The sequence below is a fragment of the Dysidea avara genome, chromosome 4 (assembly GCF_963678975.1).
Source record: "Dysidea avara chromosome 4, odDysAvar1.4, whole genome shotgun sequence".
NCBI lineage: Eukaryota > Metazoa > Porifera > Demospongiae > Dictyoceratida > Dysideidae > Dysidea > Dysidea avara.
Window position 1 is genome coordinate 34973359 of NC_089275.1, and position 20182 is coordinate 34993540.

The 20182-nt window shown below is 38.0% G+C and overlaps 1 protein-coding gene across 1 annotated transcript in view; it reads left to right on the top strand.

Annotated features, from left to right (window-relative positions):
* The first annotated feature begins 6809 nt into the window (after positions 1-6809).
* The window catches only part of LOC136254810 (coiled-coil domain-containing protein 186-like), a 36170-nt gene continuing 22797 nt past the window's right edge, over positions 6810-20182 (top strand). The window contains exons 1-3 of the mRNA XM_066047554.1: positions 6810-6927; positions 7211-7243; positions 8322-8375. Coding sequence (XP_065903626.1) covers positions 6864-6927; positions 7211-7243; positions 8322-8375 — 151 coding nt within the window. The 5' untranslated portion in view covers positions 6810-6863. The remainder of the gene's footprint in view (positions 6928-7210; positions 7244-8321; positions 8376-20182) is intronic.

A 20182-nucleotide genomic window follows, 5' to 3' on the forward strand; every position in this document is an offset into this window, starting at 1 on the left:
CCAGCTGAGCTGTTTGTCCTGTAGTTTGCTATGGAATGCAGCTGCAGTTTTCTCTACATCATGGTCTTCAACGTGCTGTAGCAGACAAAGAAGAGCATGTAGAAGCTTGCAATAAACTTTGTGATGTAGCCAAATTATGAGCATTTTATTTCGCATGTGAATCATGTCAATATGTCAAAGATTGGTGAGTAAGCATTGTCCGAATAGCTGACATGAAAAAGTATGTCATGAAAAGGTGGCACTGAGAAGGAAAAAAGTTGTCATAGGCAGAATCAAACCCTGGACCTTTGGGTTAACAGTTAATGCCTGGGCTGTTTGTTCATGATTTTGACAGGAATATAGTTCAAGTTTTCCTCTACACCAACACCTTCAACACTCTGTAGAACAAATGAAAGGGCGTAGTGAATTGTAACAACAAACTTGGAGTTGCCAGATGATGAGCACTTAATTTCAATAAAGTCCCATGTCGATCGATGTGTGGTTTAGTTGCTGAGTTAGTGGTGTCACAAAGCAGACGGACAGACAAACAGCTTTCAGCTTTAGATAGATAGATGGTTACTGATGATTTTTGTGAAAGCCAGCTATATGTATACTTAGTATTAACTAGTTACTGCACTGTAAACTCAAATGACCCATATTTTGGGTTGCTGTAAACTACAAATACTTTGGGTAGTTGTATTTGTGTTTACATAATGAGATAGTTCTATTATATCCTATAGTCTATTTCAACCTCTAGAGAAATGTGAGAAGCAATTGCACATATGTACCACTCGCGCGGGTACAACAAACTATCTTCATGGTGCCAGTAATACAGATTATAATGTAGTGCCTTCCCTATCATTTATACACTGCACATGCATCTTCACCATATATTTACTTTGAGCAGTAATGAGCTATGAAAAAAGCCTCATTGTTTGTGCTGTTACTTTTACAGTTTTGTATGAACTGTAATACAACAGACATTTCAGAGACTGTAAGTGTGTAGCAATGAAGTTTGAACACAAACAAACCATGAAAGTTTACCTACTCTAAGGTTACACATGTGTTCTTGCAGTTCCACATTAGCGCTGAAAGCTGTGAAAGTTAGTAAATGTGCATAAAAGCACAAATTATAGATAAAAAGTTTTAAGGATTGAATCAAACAATGTTGATTATCTGCTTTTGACAGGAATTAAAGTAGCTCAACAGGGAGTCTTCCCTACACCAGTGCTTTCAACTTGATGTAAAGAATGAACAAAAGCAGACATCAATTGACAGTAACAATTTAAAAGATCATAGGTGTGTAATCTCTCCTAAGTCCCACACACACTGTAAAAATAAGTAGTGAATACTGAGGCAAATAGTGAAACATGTTCCAAACAAAATAAGAAACCCAAATTTTAAGCTGTGGCAAACTTTTTCTCAAAACACAGCAAATTGTATGTAATGTACCAAAATTTACCCTTGCGCAGGAAGCATGGTTCCTACACGTGTAGGGCTATAATTATTAAGAAATTTTGTAGGAAATATTAATATACTGTATTCCCACTCTGTTGAATTTTGTAAGAAAAATTCCTACACATGGCACAAAGTGTAGGACATTCTCATGCTGTGTAGAAATGATTCCTACAAGTGTAGGAATCATTTGTTGTAGGAACCATGTCCATGTTCCTACACAAGTGTAAAATTCCTTCCTGCACTTTACCCCAATCTTATTTAATTCAGAATATGTTGTGAATGTCACTGCTAATTCTTAGTAAAATGTACAGAGACGTTCACTATTTGCCACAGTATTAACTATTTTTTGCGGTGCATTTTGTCCAGTATGGCCCATGCCAGCCTATGAAGATCAACATTAAAATTTTGCAATAATCTTGGAATGAATATAGAATGGTATGAATAGACTGTCAATCATCATAAGCCACAAAGCTGTTTACATTATTTTTTGACAACACAATGAATTACTCTAATAGAGCAGTCATAAGTCATGGGTAGTGTACCAATGGCTTTTTGTGCTATATTATATTTATAATGGGAATCATCTGCAAGTTCTGCAGTGAGTTGGACTAATTGTATATGCACTTCTCGTTCTTGATTTGTATTGCTGTATATTATACCAGATACGTAGAACATATGTAGCTACTGTACCTGAAATGAAGCAAAAAAATTAATGGTAACTTTGTTTTTTTGTTTCATTAGTTATTGTTGATTTATGATCTCTATTCAAATTGAAAATTGCCAATTTTTTTCTATTCCCGTTTGCTTACGTTTTATAATTAAGACTGGTGAACCTGCAAAAAAAAAAAAAAATAGAAAGGTGTCAGACACATTGATTGCTCAATCAACTAAATGTGCATCCCAACTATCAGTTATAAGGGAGGTTGCCTACATCTACAACTGTACTTGTGGACATATATAATTCCCATCGAATGTCAATAGTGAGGCCATGACTATAATAATATGCATTACGTATCATTATTTTTCATTATACTTGTGGTTAGTTTACGTCACCATCAGTTTTTTTTTTCCTTTCTGTTTTGGGCTGCATAAAGCACCTTTGAAAATGGATCCCTTTTCTACCTGGAAATTTTAGTGATTAGAAAAATAACACCTACACATGGAGGCTGTTTAGACCTAGAAACAAGAATGAAAGGTTAGCAGCTAGTGAACTATTCCCTCGCTACCTCATAGTTAGAATTAGGTGTTACTAACCGACCAGCAATTATCAACTTAGAGATATAAAAGGAAGTGTATTGTGTGCTTTATTTTGGCAGAAATACTACATAAGAGAGCATGCAATTATTCAATTTAAACCAAAAAAAAACAAAACCAGCCAAGTTGTAAAAAAAAGGTGCGGCCCCTAGGATGAAAAAAGTTGTGAAATCAAAAAGAAATGGTTATGAGCCTGTGATAGTAGCTATAGGTTAATGACAATTCAGGTGAATGTGTTGCCTCTCTCTAGAGGTACTAGATGGCATACATCTGCAAACTGTGAGTCAGTAATAATGTCAAGGGTTCTGAATGCAATCAGCTTTACTCTATCTTGAACTATTCTACCCAACACTTTCCCCACAGTTTATCCCCCTCTAATTATCACACAGCTTGAGATTACCATTTTTAGGTATTGGCATAATGAGAGTACTAATCCCCAACAACACAACCATTTTTCCACACTACTGTAAGTCAAGCAGCTCAACCAGATTCTCAGCAACCACTGAGCCAACAATTCTTGCAAAACACTAGACTTTCCTGCGGCTTTTCAGATGACCTATAGCTGACTGTACCTCCTCACACTCTGCAGGTGGGGTAGAGTTTAGGTACAGAGGGTGTACAATAGTGTTGTGAACCACTGTCAAAAACCAGTTACTAACTGGTTTTGTCTATGTGAAGTCAATTATTGGCTCAGTAGCCTTTAAACTAGTTTTGCCCACTCACCTGGTAAACCATAAATTACCCCTGTTGACATTGGGCCTGGTTTATGTGATTGTAATGGCTGTTATTGTAAGGCAGGATGTTGATGGTTACTTTGGTACCACCCTAAGGCTTCCAACAGGCATGTTGAGTACCATAATGTGTGCTAATTTACAATCAGACAATAACTGGTCAATATCCAATTATTCACCTTCCAAAAACTGGTTTTAGTAAACTCAGCAGGTTCACAACACTAGTGTATAAGCATGACCATACACTGATAGGTGACAGAACAGCTAAATGCCAGCTACTCGTGCATGCTTTGGTCAATGTACTTTAAATTTGGAAGGAAGCAAGAACATGACATTTACAGTCCAATTTTTGGTACAGATCAGATAAAGGAGTTATACACAACTTTTTTTTTTCAAAAATGCAAAAGCGGTCACACATAAACAGCTTGAAAATCTGTCCGTACATGAAGTAACTATCGCATTGAAAACCTTTGTAGTTTGAAAGAAATCTAGATAATTGCCATGGAGTTATAACAAAAACACCAACCATACGTAATCTAGGTTCATAAACAAAGTAATTTGTTGGGGCTCCTACCAGTCAAACCGCTGAAGGCAATGAGTTGAAAATAGTACTGCATCACTGTAAGAGTCTTTCAGTTGTTGAGAAGAAATCAGATTGAGTTATAATGCGAAAACGAAAATGAACAGCATGTAACCAGTGCATGCTTGAGATACGTACTCTAACAGTGCAGTCACATATATTAGAGTGTTCAGCTACATTAAAAGTCACCCAGTAGACAGTTTCAGCTACGTTACAGCTAACCGCAGTATATTAACTGAAAATCACTCTGTAGAAATCTCAGCTGTATTAAAAATCAGACTTCAGCTACATTAAAAAAGTCTCCTTGTAGAATGTTCACCTACATTACAAGTCATTCAGCTGTGTAACAAGTTACCCAGTATAGACATTACAAGTCACCCAGTAGAGAGTTTAGCTACATTACAGGTTTCCCTGAAGAGAGTTCAATTACATTACTGACAAGTGAGAGTTCATCTACTTACAAGTCACCCAGTGAGAGTTCAGCTGCATTACAAGTCACCCAGTGAGAGTTCAGCTGCATTACAAGTCACCCAGAGAGTTGAGCTATGCTACAAGTCACCCTGTAGAGAGTTCAGCTACATCAGTCACCTGTAGAGATGTAGTAGATACTTCATGTGGCTACGTTACAAGTCACCCAGTAGACAATTCAACTACATTACAAGTCACCCAGGAGAGAGTTCAGCTACATCACAAGTCACCTTCAGCTATATACATTATGGAAGTCTCCCTGTAGAGAGTTCAGTCCCATTACAAGCCACTCAGTGCAAACTTCAGCAACATTAAAAGCCTCCCTGTAGAAAGTTTATATTTTAGGTCTTCTTGTAGAGAGTTCTCAATTACATAATGAGTTACCCAGTAGAGAGTTCAAGCTACATCACAAATCATCCTGTAGAGAGTTTAGCTTGAATGAAAAAAACTTACAACCATAGTAAACAATCTATAACTTTTTCATAGTCTCACTGAACACTTTCCTTTTTCATTTCTCCCTCTGCTAACCTGAAGCTTAGCAAGGGAGTGTATAAACAGTGGAATGGACTACTGGAATGGAATTTTTTAAAGTTCAATATCAGTTTTTATATCTAAATAAGTATTACTCCTCCCCTTTAAGTAAGCAAATAAATAGGATTCCCCTTGAAGGTCAGCTCTTTTAGCATAATTCACCTCACCATAGACAAAGTTTACTAATGTAATATACTGTAAAGTCAGTTGCAAAAGCAGTTTATTGGGAATACCAAGAAGACTCCTGACTTAACCCTTGTTCCCAAATGATAAAAAGTTAGCTAGCTAGTTGACTACATGTATACATTGTTAAAGTACATTCACTGTATAATAAAGTATTATTATCAACTTTACCAGTTAGGCTATGGAGGGCAAACACAGAAGGCAGAGCTTCTATGAGGTGTTTACCACTAACCTAGGAGCCTAAGCGAAAATCTTTGGGTAAAGTGAAACGGGACTATCTTGTATGTGTTTACAATAAGCCTTTTCCACAATTATGTCTGAAAACAAAATTTAAGCCAAACTTCGTTGTGGCAGTGCCACATTGCACACTAACTGAATCTTCATTGAGACAGTTAGTTTCAGACAAGTATTGAGTTATAAGTCATACAAGTGTTGTGGTGAAGAAAAGTATGCTAAAAGAGCTGAGGGAATCCTATTTATTTGCTTACTTAAGGGGAGTTGTACTTATTTAAATGCAAAAAAATGATATTGAACTTTAAAAATTTCCATTCCACCATTCTAGTAGTCCATTCCACTGTTTATCCCCCCCCCATTAAGAAAACTAGCCTTATCCACAGTAGCCTTAGTAGCACATTAACACTTACAAAACTCTCACCTCTTAATGATGGAGTATCAAGTATCATTTCACAGCATTCTTAGAATTCCCTATACACATTATTTTCACCTATCAGCAGTGTCAACACTTCATATACAGTATACAACAACCTTCTCAGCAGCAGTCAACAAAGATATCTTCATCACAGCCAGACCAACAACTCTCACACTATCATCCACCATGTTTAATTTTTTAGTTAAAACTTCTAAGCCTGCACAGCCAGACTTTTTCCTGCTGGTTTGTTTAGAAGTTTTGAAAGATAATTCGGTCCTAACCAAATAGTGATCTGACCAACAAGATGCACCCTCATCACTGACATGATGCAGCAAATAGTCTTTAAAGTAGCAAAGATCGTAAATACCACCACTTTTAATTTTTAATGCATACTTCTATAGTGCTTATGCACCTATCAATCTCAAGCCCCACCCCCAGGGGTCCCCATACGCCTACTGGGGATTTGACATCTACACTTATCCCACCCCTGTGGCTTTTGACGGCGGCAGTTTGTTGAACCAAAAATCATTTTAATAGGTGAATCAAATCCCCCTCTCTCAAGGTGGGGACATAGTGGGACTTTGACAAGCTTCTTAGCCCCAGTACTGGAGAATTTGACACTAGTATCCCCCCACCCTACCCGGGGGTTGGGAGCATGACTTTGATAGATGCATTAAATTCACCATCATGGTTCGCAACACCAAGATGGGTCGACTGCACATCCGACCTGGTATGTACCACAGTGTGGGCGTGCTAGGGGTTTCAACATAGCCTGCAATTACTGTAGCAGCGACAAACACACACGCACACACAAACATAATACTAATTCGAGCACTAGCTTCACACCAAACATACACAAAAGAACATAGACTATACAGTACGCTCGACAACAAGATGTATCTCGTACAGATATAATAACTCGTTTTATAAGTCCTTACATTGCTTGGACAAAGCAAGCACGAACGCAAACCATGCATTCCAAACAAAGCTCACTGTTGGCATTAAATAGAATTAACCTTTAGATGAAGGGATGACGAGTAAACTTAGAGGCTTGTTTAACCGATCTCGTGAAATCCACGGGCAAGCAACTGATGGTAAGATCTGTAGTAAGACATGTCTATGACTGTTTAGAGCCACCCTCAATCTGTTGTGCCTTGTGGACTGTTCGTTCATACGTGTTGTGATACCCTGGCCGGCACGAGAATGATTATATAATAAGTGCAGAAGTGGCATGATTGAGTTGTTTTAGAGGGGTTGGGGTAGATTGCTACTCTCCTAACACTAAACATTAATTACTGCAAGCATGTCTATTAATGTTAACAAGGTGTTATGAATATTTGCAAGGCATGTATTACATGTACATTATCTCTGTTGTAGATGGTGAAACAGCACTCACTAAAGAGCTGAATAGTATGTTTAATTGTACTTGTAAATGATACAGAGTGTACTACACTTGATAAGAGGAGGTTCAGTGGCCATCGGCATCATAATCTTATCGCATTTGATTTATGCAACATAGCATGGTACCAGCTGCTAATGAAAGTTTGTTCATTTGTTAGAGAAAGTTTTAAGGGCTCTGATCTGAAACACATGTGAACCACTGAGCAAAACCTGACTAGTTTGCATTTTCTCAAACTGCAACAGGCCATGGAATTGAACTTGTTTCACTGTGTTCACTGTGAACTTTATGTACAGTTTTTAGTCTACATCACCCATGCTTTCAAGCAAGAGGACTGTTCAAGCTTAGAAACAGTGACAATAACGTTATATTTTACCGTAATATAAAATAAACATGCATAACTCATGTTTACTTCATGGTACAGTAACAAAACAAAGATGTCGTAGTCTCCATGAAGAGACAAATCTGATGGTATAGAAGTTATATCACTGTTTACTTAAGCAATGCGTGTAAATTACATTTTTGTAGCACTCGTTTTTTACTCTCTGTATTTCAATGGAATTCTCAAAAACAGAATTGTGCACACAGGTCGGGTTTTCACTCAGTGTGTCACATATTGACATGGATTAGTCTCGCATTGCCAGACCCTACTCTCCATGTGACTGTTATCAATTTGACATTATAAGCAGCTAGGTGCTTAAGCCACTGTCAATAAGCACTGTGCAAGGAGTATGCAAGGCTAGCCATGACTACGTAACTCATTCTTCAGAGTACTTGGTATCTTTCTGAGGTATCAAGTGTTGAATTACATTTATTTAAAATCACAAAATGAATGATGACACATGAACAACCTCCTTCAGTGTATTTATATGTATGTCGTTGATGTCATTGAATGATTGCTATATTTCTTAATGAGAATATGGAAGTTTAGATAACTACGTATGTAATTAAACCATACTTTTTACAGCTGCTATATGTTCATAGGTAGAGACTGCCATTAATGTATGTTAGTATGTATGTAGATTATATTATTGGATTGGAGGGTGTTTATTTGAGCCATTGTTCAGTTAAGAATTCATTTATATTTAGGACAACTACAAGACAAGCTAGATCATGAACAAGAAAAAGCACAAAACCTGGAAGGTTTGTACATATACCTGTAAAGTGTACACATCATATGTATACATTTGTATATCGAAAGGCACTCATTTTGAGCTAATGTTCAGTGTATTGTGTAACTTTATTTGAAGGCATGAGGAATCATACTGATAGTACTGTATATTAAAAATCATGAAAGTTTGCATTTTTCTGGCCCAAAATATCATCCTAAAACCAGCCCCACAATATCCTCATTGTGCCTTGGCAATATTGGGTAGGTATAACCAAGCCCAAAAGTACCTTCAGTACAACCTGAAATGCTTCTAACAGGTTGCTAGAAATCTTTAAAAATCAGTGGAAGTTTCTACTGACTGCCTGTGTGTCCCATTTATCTTTGCTGACAGCGCAAGGTATGATTCGTGGTAGCACTATTTGATGGTTTCCCTACATTTGTAACAGGAGTTTTCCGTTGTGACTGGATTGATTGCAGAAGTCCTTCTCGTATTCTTCATTTGTAATGCTCTGTGTTGAGATGAACACAGCTGAGAACGAAGCGTAATGGCCACTTTGCTATTTCAGTACTTGATAGTTGGGGCTGAAAACAATACCATCCTTTGTTCTAATGCAGTATGTGCAGGTTCATCAGTCATAATACTGTAATGTTACAAAAAAAAAGTAAACAAAAAAATTTTAGAATTTTCAACTGGAGTAGGGATCAAGCACATCGATAAAAAGTACTGAAACAAGCTGGAGTAGTGCACAATATTAAATCACAGTAAAACAATAAGAAGTGTTATATCCCTACTGTACTCAAGATACCATGCACAGTAGGGACATAACACTTCTTATTGTTTACTGTGATTTGATATCGTGCACTACTCCAACTTGTTCCAGTACTTTTTATCGATGTGCTATGGTCCCTACTCTAGTTGAAAATTTCAAATTTTTTGTGGTACTTGTTTGTTAACTTGTTTTGTAAAATAAAATTATTATGACTGGTGAACCCACGCATACTGCATCAAAAGAAAGAATGGCGCCGCATTCCCCAGTTATCAACTATCGTCTGAAAACTGAAGTATCCATTACACTTCATTGTCAGCTATGTTCAACCCATTACACAGCATTACGAATCAAGAACTGTTCGAAAAGTGCCTCTACAATCAAAGTAGGGTCATTCCATGTCAAATCACCCAGGAATTTAGGGTCACCTCTCAGATTTTGACAAAACATGGTGTGTTTGTAGTACCTGTGGTGCTTATCACTCGTACAAATTTTTAGCTCCATACACCGCATAGTTTCTTATTTATGACCTCAAATATTTTGAATATTTCATGAAAAATTGGTTCATCTGTAGATACAAAATCAATCGTAATTTCACACTATGTAAATATTTTTAAACACAATTTTCACTGATGGAAGACTGTTGATTGACCTTTCCAGTGATCCCTAAATTATGGGATATCTACTTAATTATGGTTTGAAAGTACTTCATTGAAAACTTTAATCCTTTATATTTAAAAAAAATTCTGCTTGAAATTATTTGAATTTTTGTATGAATAATGATTGGGTCATGATCTATGTTTGATGAAATTTTTGTGTTGGGACCACAATGGGCTCAAGAGATATAATAAATTATGTTGTGGTATGCAGTGGAATTTTGTAGTCTATTGTTGCTGTATGGGAGTGTACACCTCCAATAACCACTCACAACAAGACCATGACACAGGGGCGTAGGCAGGGGGGGTTCAGATGGTTCGGACGAACTCCCCTTTCAGAGGCAGATTTTTTTAAATTAAAAATCACACCAAATCTTACAGCCCTGGAGCTCTCCGGTAGCTACTTGCCCACTGGCGCTCCTCTGTACTACTCCTGAGGGTCACATCACATTAATGCTGAACCATTGAAAAGCATATCTATTGCATCACATGATCAATTGCACACGTGATGCATGGTTGAAATGGCGCGAGTGAAATGGCGAAGGACTGTTCAATGGTCGGTTGAGACATATTACAAGGCAGCAGCTGATAAATTTGAGTGGTCATGTTATACATGTGTCAGGTTAGCACAAACTGTGAATTGTTGATGTATATTGAATGGTTTGTTTATTTGTTACATGTTGTGGGCACGTGATGTCTCGAACATATTGGAGTACAAGCCAAGTCTGAAGTTGCTGACCATCAACAGGAGGACCGGCCGAGAATAATGTATCTGGAAAGAAGTATTGCCAACTAAGGGACTCGAGTGTGGAGGGCTTCCGTGTGTTAGGAAATTGAAGTTGGCTGTCAGTATGCTGTCTGGAAGTGAAGATTAGTTAGTTTTACAACAGCTAGGTTTATAGTTTCTATAAGCTGCATAAACAGCAGTGTGTAGGTTTTAGCTAGTTAGATGCATAAACAGCACCTTTTAATGTTACTGCCTAAGGGCACATTTTGTGTATGCATCATTTTCATCCAAACATGGTCTAGGGGAAGCACCCAGGCCTTCCCCGAAAGACATTCCACTTTAAATCCGAACCCCCTTCAAAAAAGTCCTGGCTACGCCCCTGTGACAAGTTTGTCTTACAGAGTGAAGGTGTCTAGGTACAGTGCAACCTGTATAAGTGACCTCCTGTATTGAAAGACCATCTATGTGCTGCAGTTATTTAATTGGATATTAATGTATAGCACCAAAACATCAACTTTTTCTAGCAAATCCAAAAATGGTCCTTATTAGACTGGCGGACTTTAAATTACAGATCTAACTACCATGTGTCCATATAACATAGCATGTGAATGTTACATCATCTCTTTAGAAATACCTTCTTTATTAAGTTAAATCTCACTGTAGTGGACTTAGCCCTATTTAAGTTGCGTATGTGGCTGCATAGGTACGTATACAACAGAACTCCTCAAAGAGGATACCAGGACACTTTAATAACCAGGACGCCTGATTATAATTCCGCTCTAGTGGTACAATAATATATATATATATGTATATGTTATACTACAGATATCATGTTCACCTCGCACTATAACATCTTTTCTAAGTTTGTATATCTTTTGGTATATATTTCGAATACCATGATACATGTATCTGTAGTATAATATGTTAATACAACATCTTGTCTCCCACCTGGAAGCAGTAACAGCAATTTCTAATGTTTTCACACCATTATTAATACTGTTAAGTAATTCCTTGTGATTAGCATGCTCAAGGAGTATGCACATGTGTTGTAGCCTGCAATCTTCTTGAGAATCAGTCCAAAAATCCATAGCAACTATTGCTAGGCAACAAAATACCTGATCTAGTTACATGCTTTTTAATGATAGTGTCAAAATCATTTCTAAAATCAGTAATGGTTACCTAGCAACGGTTGCTAGGCAACAATGTTGTTGCTAGGTAACAAGTATTGGTTACTATGGTAACATTAGTTGTCAAGTCGGACATGCCTAACTGGTAAAACAACTTAGACACTATCAAAAAATTTAGCCAATCAATTGCGTATATCAAATGTACAAGTGATATACTGATTCTATTGGCTAGTTTGCTGTAGTATATCAAAAATGTACCACAAGCTGCTATTGGAGTTTTTGTACAGGATGTTGTATTAGTACTAGTAATAGCATGGGTAGCAGTGAAATTTGGGATAAATACCACAAGTGTTGTATTGGAAATGGGGATAGCGTTGCTATGTGCGCAATTTGTCACTATGTACTAAACACATGTCAACACTAATTGGCGCTACATTGCTAACATAAATTCTAGCCAATTACAACTTTTTTACTGCTACCAGTGAAATACGGGATAAATTTCACTGCTACTATTGAGACTTTTGTATGGGCAGTGAAACAGGTATGGTATTAATCAGGGCTCCCGGTAATTTTTTTGAGTGTACTGTCAAACTGCCAGTACAACACAGATTTTGTCCTGTCAAAACATAAAAATGTTCTGGTACCCAGTGTTAAGCTTTCAGTACTAAGGATGTAGTCATGCCAAAAGTAATGTAACCATGTGATAAATTAATGTAACACACTGTTTCTAGTCCAGTACAACAATCTTTTATGAAACTTCATGCAACCCACAAGTCAAAGGTAACACTGGATGACATGGTTTTAAATACATTTTGCACATTCATAGCTGACAAGTACAAGTAGGCTGGTGTTCAAACCTCACTGTTTTGGCTTGAGGTAAAGCTTGTGGCCACAAACCATAAACAAACAGCTTAATTAAATATTACTGGCATTACTGCCTTTGTAAGGCTGCTCTCCAGCAGTAGTGTAGCATTCTGTCTGAATTATCCAGCCACAATGTCCTGACAACAATAAAATTAACCAGTCATTGCACAATATCGACCGGAAATTGGCTGATTATCGAATGTTATTTTGAGCCTTGTTAATATATTTTATAGTTATAACATGCTTACGAGGGATATGACTAAAATATATGCACGATTCACGAGAGCGCACAGCGCTCAAGTGAGAGTGCGTATATTTAGTCATATCCCTAGCAATCGTGTTATAACCGTTATATTCTACACCCCAGTAGATGAAAACGATTTTAGATAGTACGTTATAGTGAAGCAGCACCTCCTGGAGATGGAAATCAATAGAAATTCTTGATGGATCAGACGTTTTACACTTTTAACGGTGCCACACCCACATAGTCGCGATTAGTGAGTTATCCACGAAGGAGACAAGAGTTCATTGAAACTTGTTTCCAGTTCCTGAAGTGAATAATTGTTGGTTGATTTAGGCGCTTGTTATTAGAGACCTGTTTACCATTTAGATAAGGATTTCGTGGAATGTGTGAAGTTACACCACATATGGTAAGCGTAGCCACAAAGCGTGGTATATCAGTTATATACCACAGTTTGCCATGGTATATCAGTTATATACCACAGCGCGGCGCTTTTGATCTCAACCACAGGTGTGGTATATATAGACCAAGATACTTCTGTGGCTTCTGTGATATGAGCACTTTATTATTATGGTCCTAGGCAGTGTTGGGAGTAACACGTTACTTATCACGTTACTTATGTAACGCGTTATGTAATATTACTTTTGTGGTAACTAAGTAATATAACGAAATGCGCTATAAAAACAGGTAATATAACTCAAGTTATTTTACTTACAAATGTATCTCGTTACCTAAGTCAGGGATTTTTCTAGAAAATAAATTCAGGAGGGGGGGGGGCAATCCGAGTTTTTCAGAAATTGAGGGGGGGGGGGCAGAACTTAAATTAGGTTAAATTTGTTTTATTGTAGCTAGCTAGCCATTGACTGTAAATTTTGATTTCAAAATTTATCATTGTTTCATCATTGGGTTGGTTGAGGCAGAGTTCAGGGGGACAAAATCATTTTCAGGGGGGGGCAAAGAGCACAGGAGGGGGCAAAATGCCCTTTGCCCCCCTAGAAAAATCCCTGCCTAAGTAATATAGTTACTGTAATGTTATGTAATATTATTGCTACAAGTAACGAAGTTACTAATCTCGTTAGTAATCCATTGAGTAATGCCTAGCCATAACGAAGTAATGAAGCCTACTGAATGAAGCTTATTCACCAGCTTCTTACTTATATCCAAGATTTGCACATTTTCCAACAATGAAATCATGTCACGTGATAAGGTGGTAGTTTCACATGTGACAGCTTAAGGCTGTGGACACAATAATATAATATGTATATTATTATAGTTACTTTATTTTATGGGTAATGTGTAACTGTAACTAAATAGTTCAGTTGTAAGTAATCTAAACCAAAATAGCCAAGCTGTAAAAAATGGTGCGGCCCCCAAAAAGGCCAGGATGAAAAAAGATGTGAAATCCAAGGTGGCGGCCAAGAAATGGCTGTGATGGTAGGTTAATGGCAAAAATCTTAATTACGACAATTCAGGTGAATTTGCGTTGCCTCCTCCACTAGGATTCGGCACCAAATTCACCTGAATTGTCGTAATTGAAATTTTTGCCATTAACCTACCATCACAGCCATTTCTTGGCCGCCACCTTGGATTTCATACCTTTTTTCATCCTGGCCTTTTTGGGGGCTGCACTCTTGTTTTACAGCTTGGCTGTTTTGGTTTAGATATCACTTCTTTTTGTATTGCAAGCCACAAAGCCGGTCATTAACTGGCTTTGGTGCTTACTTTTAATTTTTTTCCTTTTCTGCAGAAATTGTGGAACAAAGGAAGAAATATTGTGTACAGTTTTTTGTCTGATTAAAAATATTTGTATATTTAACAATGAATGATAATCATATACTGTAGGTCATAAGGTGACTTCTTATACATGTAGCTGAAACCCTCATTGTTTGTAGCTGAACTCTTTTCAGAGTGACTTGTTTCTAGCTGAACTCACTACATGGTGATTTGTTTCCAACACATATTTCTACAGGGTGATATGTTTGTAGCTGATCCCTATAGGGTAACTTGTATTTAGCTGATATCTCTACAGGGTGACTTCTTCTACCTGATCTCTCTACAGGGTGGTCTGTTCGTAGCTGAACTCTCTACAGGGTGAATTGTTTGCAGCTGAACTCTCTACATGATGGTTTCTTTGTAGCTGAACTCTCTACAAGGTAACTTCTTCTAGCTGATCTCTCTACAGGGTGACTTGTTTGTAGCTGAACTATTTGCAGGGTGGTTTTTAGTAGCTGAACTCTCTACATACAAAGGGACTTCTTCTAGCTGGTCTCTCTACAGGATGACTTGTTTCTAGCTGATCTATTTGCAGGGTAATTGTTCGTAGCTGAACTTTCTATAGGGTGATTTTTTTACAGCTGAACTCTCTACATGATAGTTACTTTGTAGCTGAATTCTCTACAAGGTAACTTCTTCTAGCTGATCTCTCTATAGGGCAATTTGTTTTTAGCTAAACTCTCTACAGGATGGTTTCTTTGTAGCTGATCTCGCTACATGGTGACTTCTTCTAGCTAATCTCTCTACAGAGTGAATTGTTTGTAGCTGAACTCTCTACAGGGTGATCTGTTTGTAGCTGATCTCTCTACAGGGTGAGTTGTTTGTAGCTGAACTATCTGCAGGGTGATTTGTTTGCAGCTGAACTCTCTACAAGATGATCCTTCTAGCTGACCTCTATACAGGTTGATCTGTTCGTAGCTGAACTTTCTACAGGGTGATTTGTTTGCAACTGAACTCTCTACCTGATGGTTTCTTTGTAGCTGAACTCTCTACAAGGTAACTTCTTCTAACTGATCTCTCTACAGGGTGAATTGTTTCTAGCTGAACTCTCCATAGGGTTATCTGTTTGTAATTGAACTCTCTACAGGATGGTTTCTTTGTAGCTGATCTCTCTACAGGGTGATTTGTTTCTATCTGATCTCTACAGGATGACCTGTTTTTGGCCAAACTCTCTACAAGTGATTTGTTTGCAGCTGAACTCTCTACACGGTGGTTTCTTTGTAGCTGAACTCCCTACAAGGTGACTTTTTCTAGCTGACCTCTCTACAGGGTGAATTTTTGTAGCTGAACTTTCTACATACAAAGTGACTTGTTCTAGCTGGTCTCTCTACAGGATAACTTGTTTCTAGCTGATCTCTCTGCAGGGTGACTTGTTTCTAGCTGAACTCTACCGGGTGATCTGTTCGTAGCTGAACTCTCTACAGGATGATTTGTTTACAGCTGAACTATCTACATGGTGGTTTCTTTGCAGCTGAATTCTCTACAAGGTGACTTCTTCTAGCTGAACTCTCTATAGGGCGATCTTTTCGTAGCTGAACTCTCTGCAGGGTGATTCGTTTGCAGCTGAACTTTCTACATGATGGTTTGTTTGTAGCTGAACACTCTACAAGGTAACTTCTTCTAGTTGATTTCTCTACAGGGTGACTTGTTTCTAGCTGAACTCTCTACAGGGTGATCCTTTCGTAGCTGAACTCACTACAGTGTGATTTGTTTGCAGCTGAACTCTCTACATGATGGTTTGTTTGTAGCTGAACTCTCTACAAGGTAACTTCTTCTAGTTGATTTCTCTACAGGGTGACTTGTTTCTAGCTGATCTCTCTACAGGGTGATTTGTTTGCAGCTGAACTCTCTGCATGATGGTTTCTTTGTAGCTGAACTCTCTACAAGGTAACTTCTTCTAGTTGATCTCTCTACAGGATGACTTGTTTCTAGCTGAACTCTCTACAGGATGATCTGTTTATAGCTGAATTCTCTACATGGTGGTTTCTTTGTAGCTGAACTCTTTACAAGGTGACTTCTTCCAGCTGATCTCTCTACAGGGTGACTTGTTTCTAGCTGAACTCTCTACAGGATGATCTATTCATAGCTGAATTCTCTACATGGTGGTTTCTTTGTAGCTGAACTCTTTACAAGGTGACTTCTTCTAGCTGATCTCTCTACAGGGTGTTTTGTTTGTAGCTGAATTCTCTACAGAGTGACTTGTTGTAGCTGAACTCTCTACAAGGTGACTTGTTTATAGTTGAATTCTCTTTAGTGTGACTTATAATGTTCTGAATCTCTACAGCAACATATTTGTAGCTGAACTCTCTACAGGTGATTGCTTGTAGCTGAATTGTCTATAAGATTAACTGTATGTAGCTGAACTCCCTACAGAATAACTTGCAATGTCATATAATTCTATAATGGAGTAAGTTATAAACGTAGCTGAATGCTTTATTAGGGTGACTGTTCTATTAGAGTGTCTTGATCTCACATATGCTACACGTAGTTTGCTTTGGAATCATAACTCAGTGGTTTGTAATCCGATTCTTCTGTACTACTGCAAGGACTTTTTATGATAATTATTCCAGCTACACACCGATTTTCAGCTCACTGCTCTAAGCGGTTTGCCTGGTAGGCGTGAAAACTAATAGTTTTTTATTCATAAAATTGATTGCGTAATTGTGACATAGGTTGGGTTTTGTGTCATATCTCGATGGCCTTTCACTGGATTCCTTTCAAACCACAAAAAGGCACTCCTTACGATAGTTACTCCATCTACATAGCAATTTTCAGCTCATTCCTTCAGGCAGCTTACCCTGTGGGCGTGACAGACCTTCGACCTTATTTTACGTAAATAATCGGTCATAACTCCGTGAATGTTCATCAGATTCCTATCAAACTTGGTACTTCCCGATTGGAGCATGCATTCGTGTTTTATGGCGGATTTTGCAAAGTGTGCGAAAAGAAGTAGAAGAAAAAAACGAAGAAGAAAAAAACGAAGAAGAAAAACCCCAAACTTTGGCCGCTCGTATCTCGGAAATGGCTGGAGCAATTTTCTTCAAATTTGGAATGTGGACTCCCCTACCTAGCCGGCACTTCTGTAGCAACTTTGGTTTCAGTCAGATAAGGAATCACGGAGCTACAAAGGTGTGAAAATCACGTTTACTTTCTTCCTATAAATATACTCACAGTGTGGCGCGCCGGCTTCTTGGGCCGCACGACACACTACCGTGTGTCTTGATATGTAACTAGTTACTTTTAAAACGTAACTGTCCCAACACTGTTCCTAGGAATGGAGGGGTTTTACCGTATACTGTACATGCATTACTTGCACCTCAATGTGTGAAATTAATTACTAAATTACTTTACATTCATGACCACTTTGAAGATCAAGTCATAAATTCATGTACATACTCATGCAGGAGGTAAACATGTTGACCAGATTTTCATCTGTATTTAACATCTGCCTGTACTGATCTTTAAAGCATGAATGCAAAATACTTTGAAAAACCATTTAGTAATGACAGTACTATAAATCACACATTGAGGTGCTTCATAATATAAAAACCTCTTGGTACAAGTAATGCATCTACTGTATACAGTGTATTCCTTGGACCATAGATAAAGTGTTTATTTTTGAGAAAACACAGACTTGTCTTGGGTCCAATTGTATGTAGAATTACAAAGTGAGATCATGAACTCATAAGGTATCCGTGTATCCTTTTTGAGGAGGTCTGTTGTACCTATGCAGCCATGTACGTAATTTGAATAGTGTGGAGTGGGGCTAAGTGTGTAAGTGCTCTATGGTGGGATTTGACTTAAAGTATTTTCAAAGAGATGGTACAACCTTCATGTGTTTATGGATGCATGGTGGTCTCATTTAAAGTCCACCTGTCTAATAAGGATCATTTTTGGATTTGCTAGAAAGGGTTAATGTTTTGGTGCTGCACATTAATATCCAGTTAGATAAACTGCAGATAGGTGGTCTTTCAATACAGGTGGTCATTGCACTGTACCTAGACCAGCGTTGAAACCGGGTCGGGTCAACCGGGTCACATTTTCTCCGGGTCATCCGGGTCTGACCCGGTTTACAAATTATCCGGGCCTGACCCGGATTGGATCATGTGAGACATGAAATTGTTCGTTTGACGACGTGGAAACTCATAAACGCTATCGCGTAGCTCTTTCGCGAGCCACGCCCACTTATCGCGCTACCAACATACACTCAGCCTGAGGGGGTAGCTATTTTTAGTAGGTGATGACCTTTTTCTTTTTGGTCTTCAACCCTGCTAGGCTGAAGTTGCAATATTTACTCAACACGAATCGAACGCTCAAAACGTAGTCTCGTTCGCTCGCTCGAGACTAGCCGAAACATAGCTCTTATTGCACGCCTTGGCTTTAATTAATCCGGGTCAAATCTGGGTCTGACCCGGATTGATATCCGGGTCAGTGGGTCATCCGGGTCAGCAGTAGTGACCCGGTTTCAATGCTGCCTTCACTCTGTGAGACAAATTTGTCATGGCCTTGTTGTGTGAGGTATACACTCCCATACAGCAATAATGGACTACAAAATTCCACTGCATACCACAACATAATTCATTATATCTCTTGAGCCCATTGTGGTCCCACCGCAAAAATTTCATCAAACATAGATCATGACCCAATCATTATTTACAAAAAAAAAATTGAAGAATTTCAAGCAGCATTATTTAAAATATAAAGGATTAAAGTTTTCAATAAAGTACTTCCAAACCATAATTAAGTAGATATCCCATAATTTAGGGATCACTGGAAAGGTCAATCAACAGTCTTCCATCAGTGAAAATTGTGTTTAAAAATATTTACACAGTTCGAAGTTACAATTGATTTTGTATCTGCAGATGGACCAATTATTTTTCATGAAATATTGAAAATATTTGTGGTTGTAAATCAGTGGTGTATGGAGCTAAAAATTTGCACAAGTGATAAGTGCCACAGGTACTACAAACACACCAAGTTTTGTCAAAATCTGAGAGGTGACCCTAAATTCCTTGTTGATTTGACATGGAATGACCCAGTAGCCACTATGAAAAATACAGACAATTTCCGTTATGAAGGGAAGCCATTATGCGCTACCACCAAATCAACACCTTTCACTATCAGCAAAGATGAATGGGATACAAAGGAAGACACTGGTGAGTCCATGAAGAATGCATTGTACGTACTGCGGTATGCCAAAAGGCACATGTCCAGCTGAAGTGACATCAAACAATAAAACATTTAAGCCCATAACCTTAGCCGTTATCGAGTTACGCTTGTCTGAATGTATCAGTCAGTCAGTTACTCAGTCAGTCAGTCACTAGAAAAAAAATTTTTTTTTAATTCATAGCAACTTGTTGAAAGCGTTTCGGGTCGATCTGAAGGCTTGTTTGGGCTTAGTTTTACCTAACCAATACTGCTCCATCATTGTCTGGGAAAGGTGAGGCTAGTTTTTTGGGTGATGTTTTTTCATGGGCCACACCTAAACCTTTGTGGTCCCTACTATACAGTACTATCGTACTGTATGACAAGTGCAAAGAAAAATTTGTTTGATAAGGATCAAAGAAATAAAAAAATAGGGAAACAAAGAAGGTCATACACACTGTATACACCTGAAGATATACGTACTGTACTATCTAGTGGAATTAAGGACACTAAATAAGCATTAATAAATAAACTAGTGT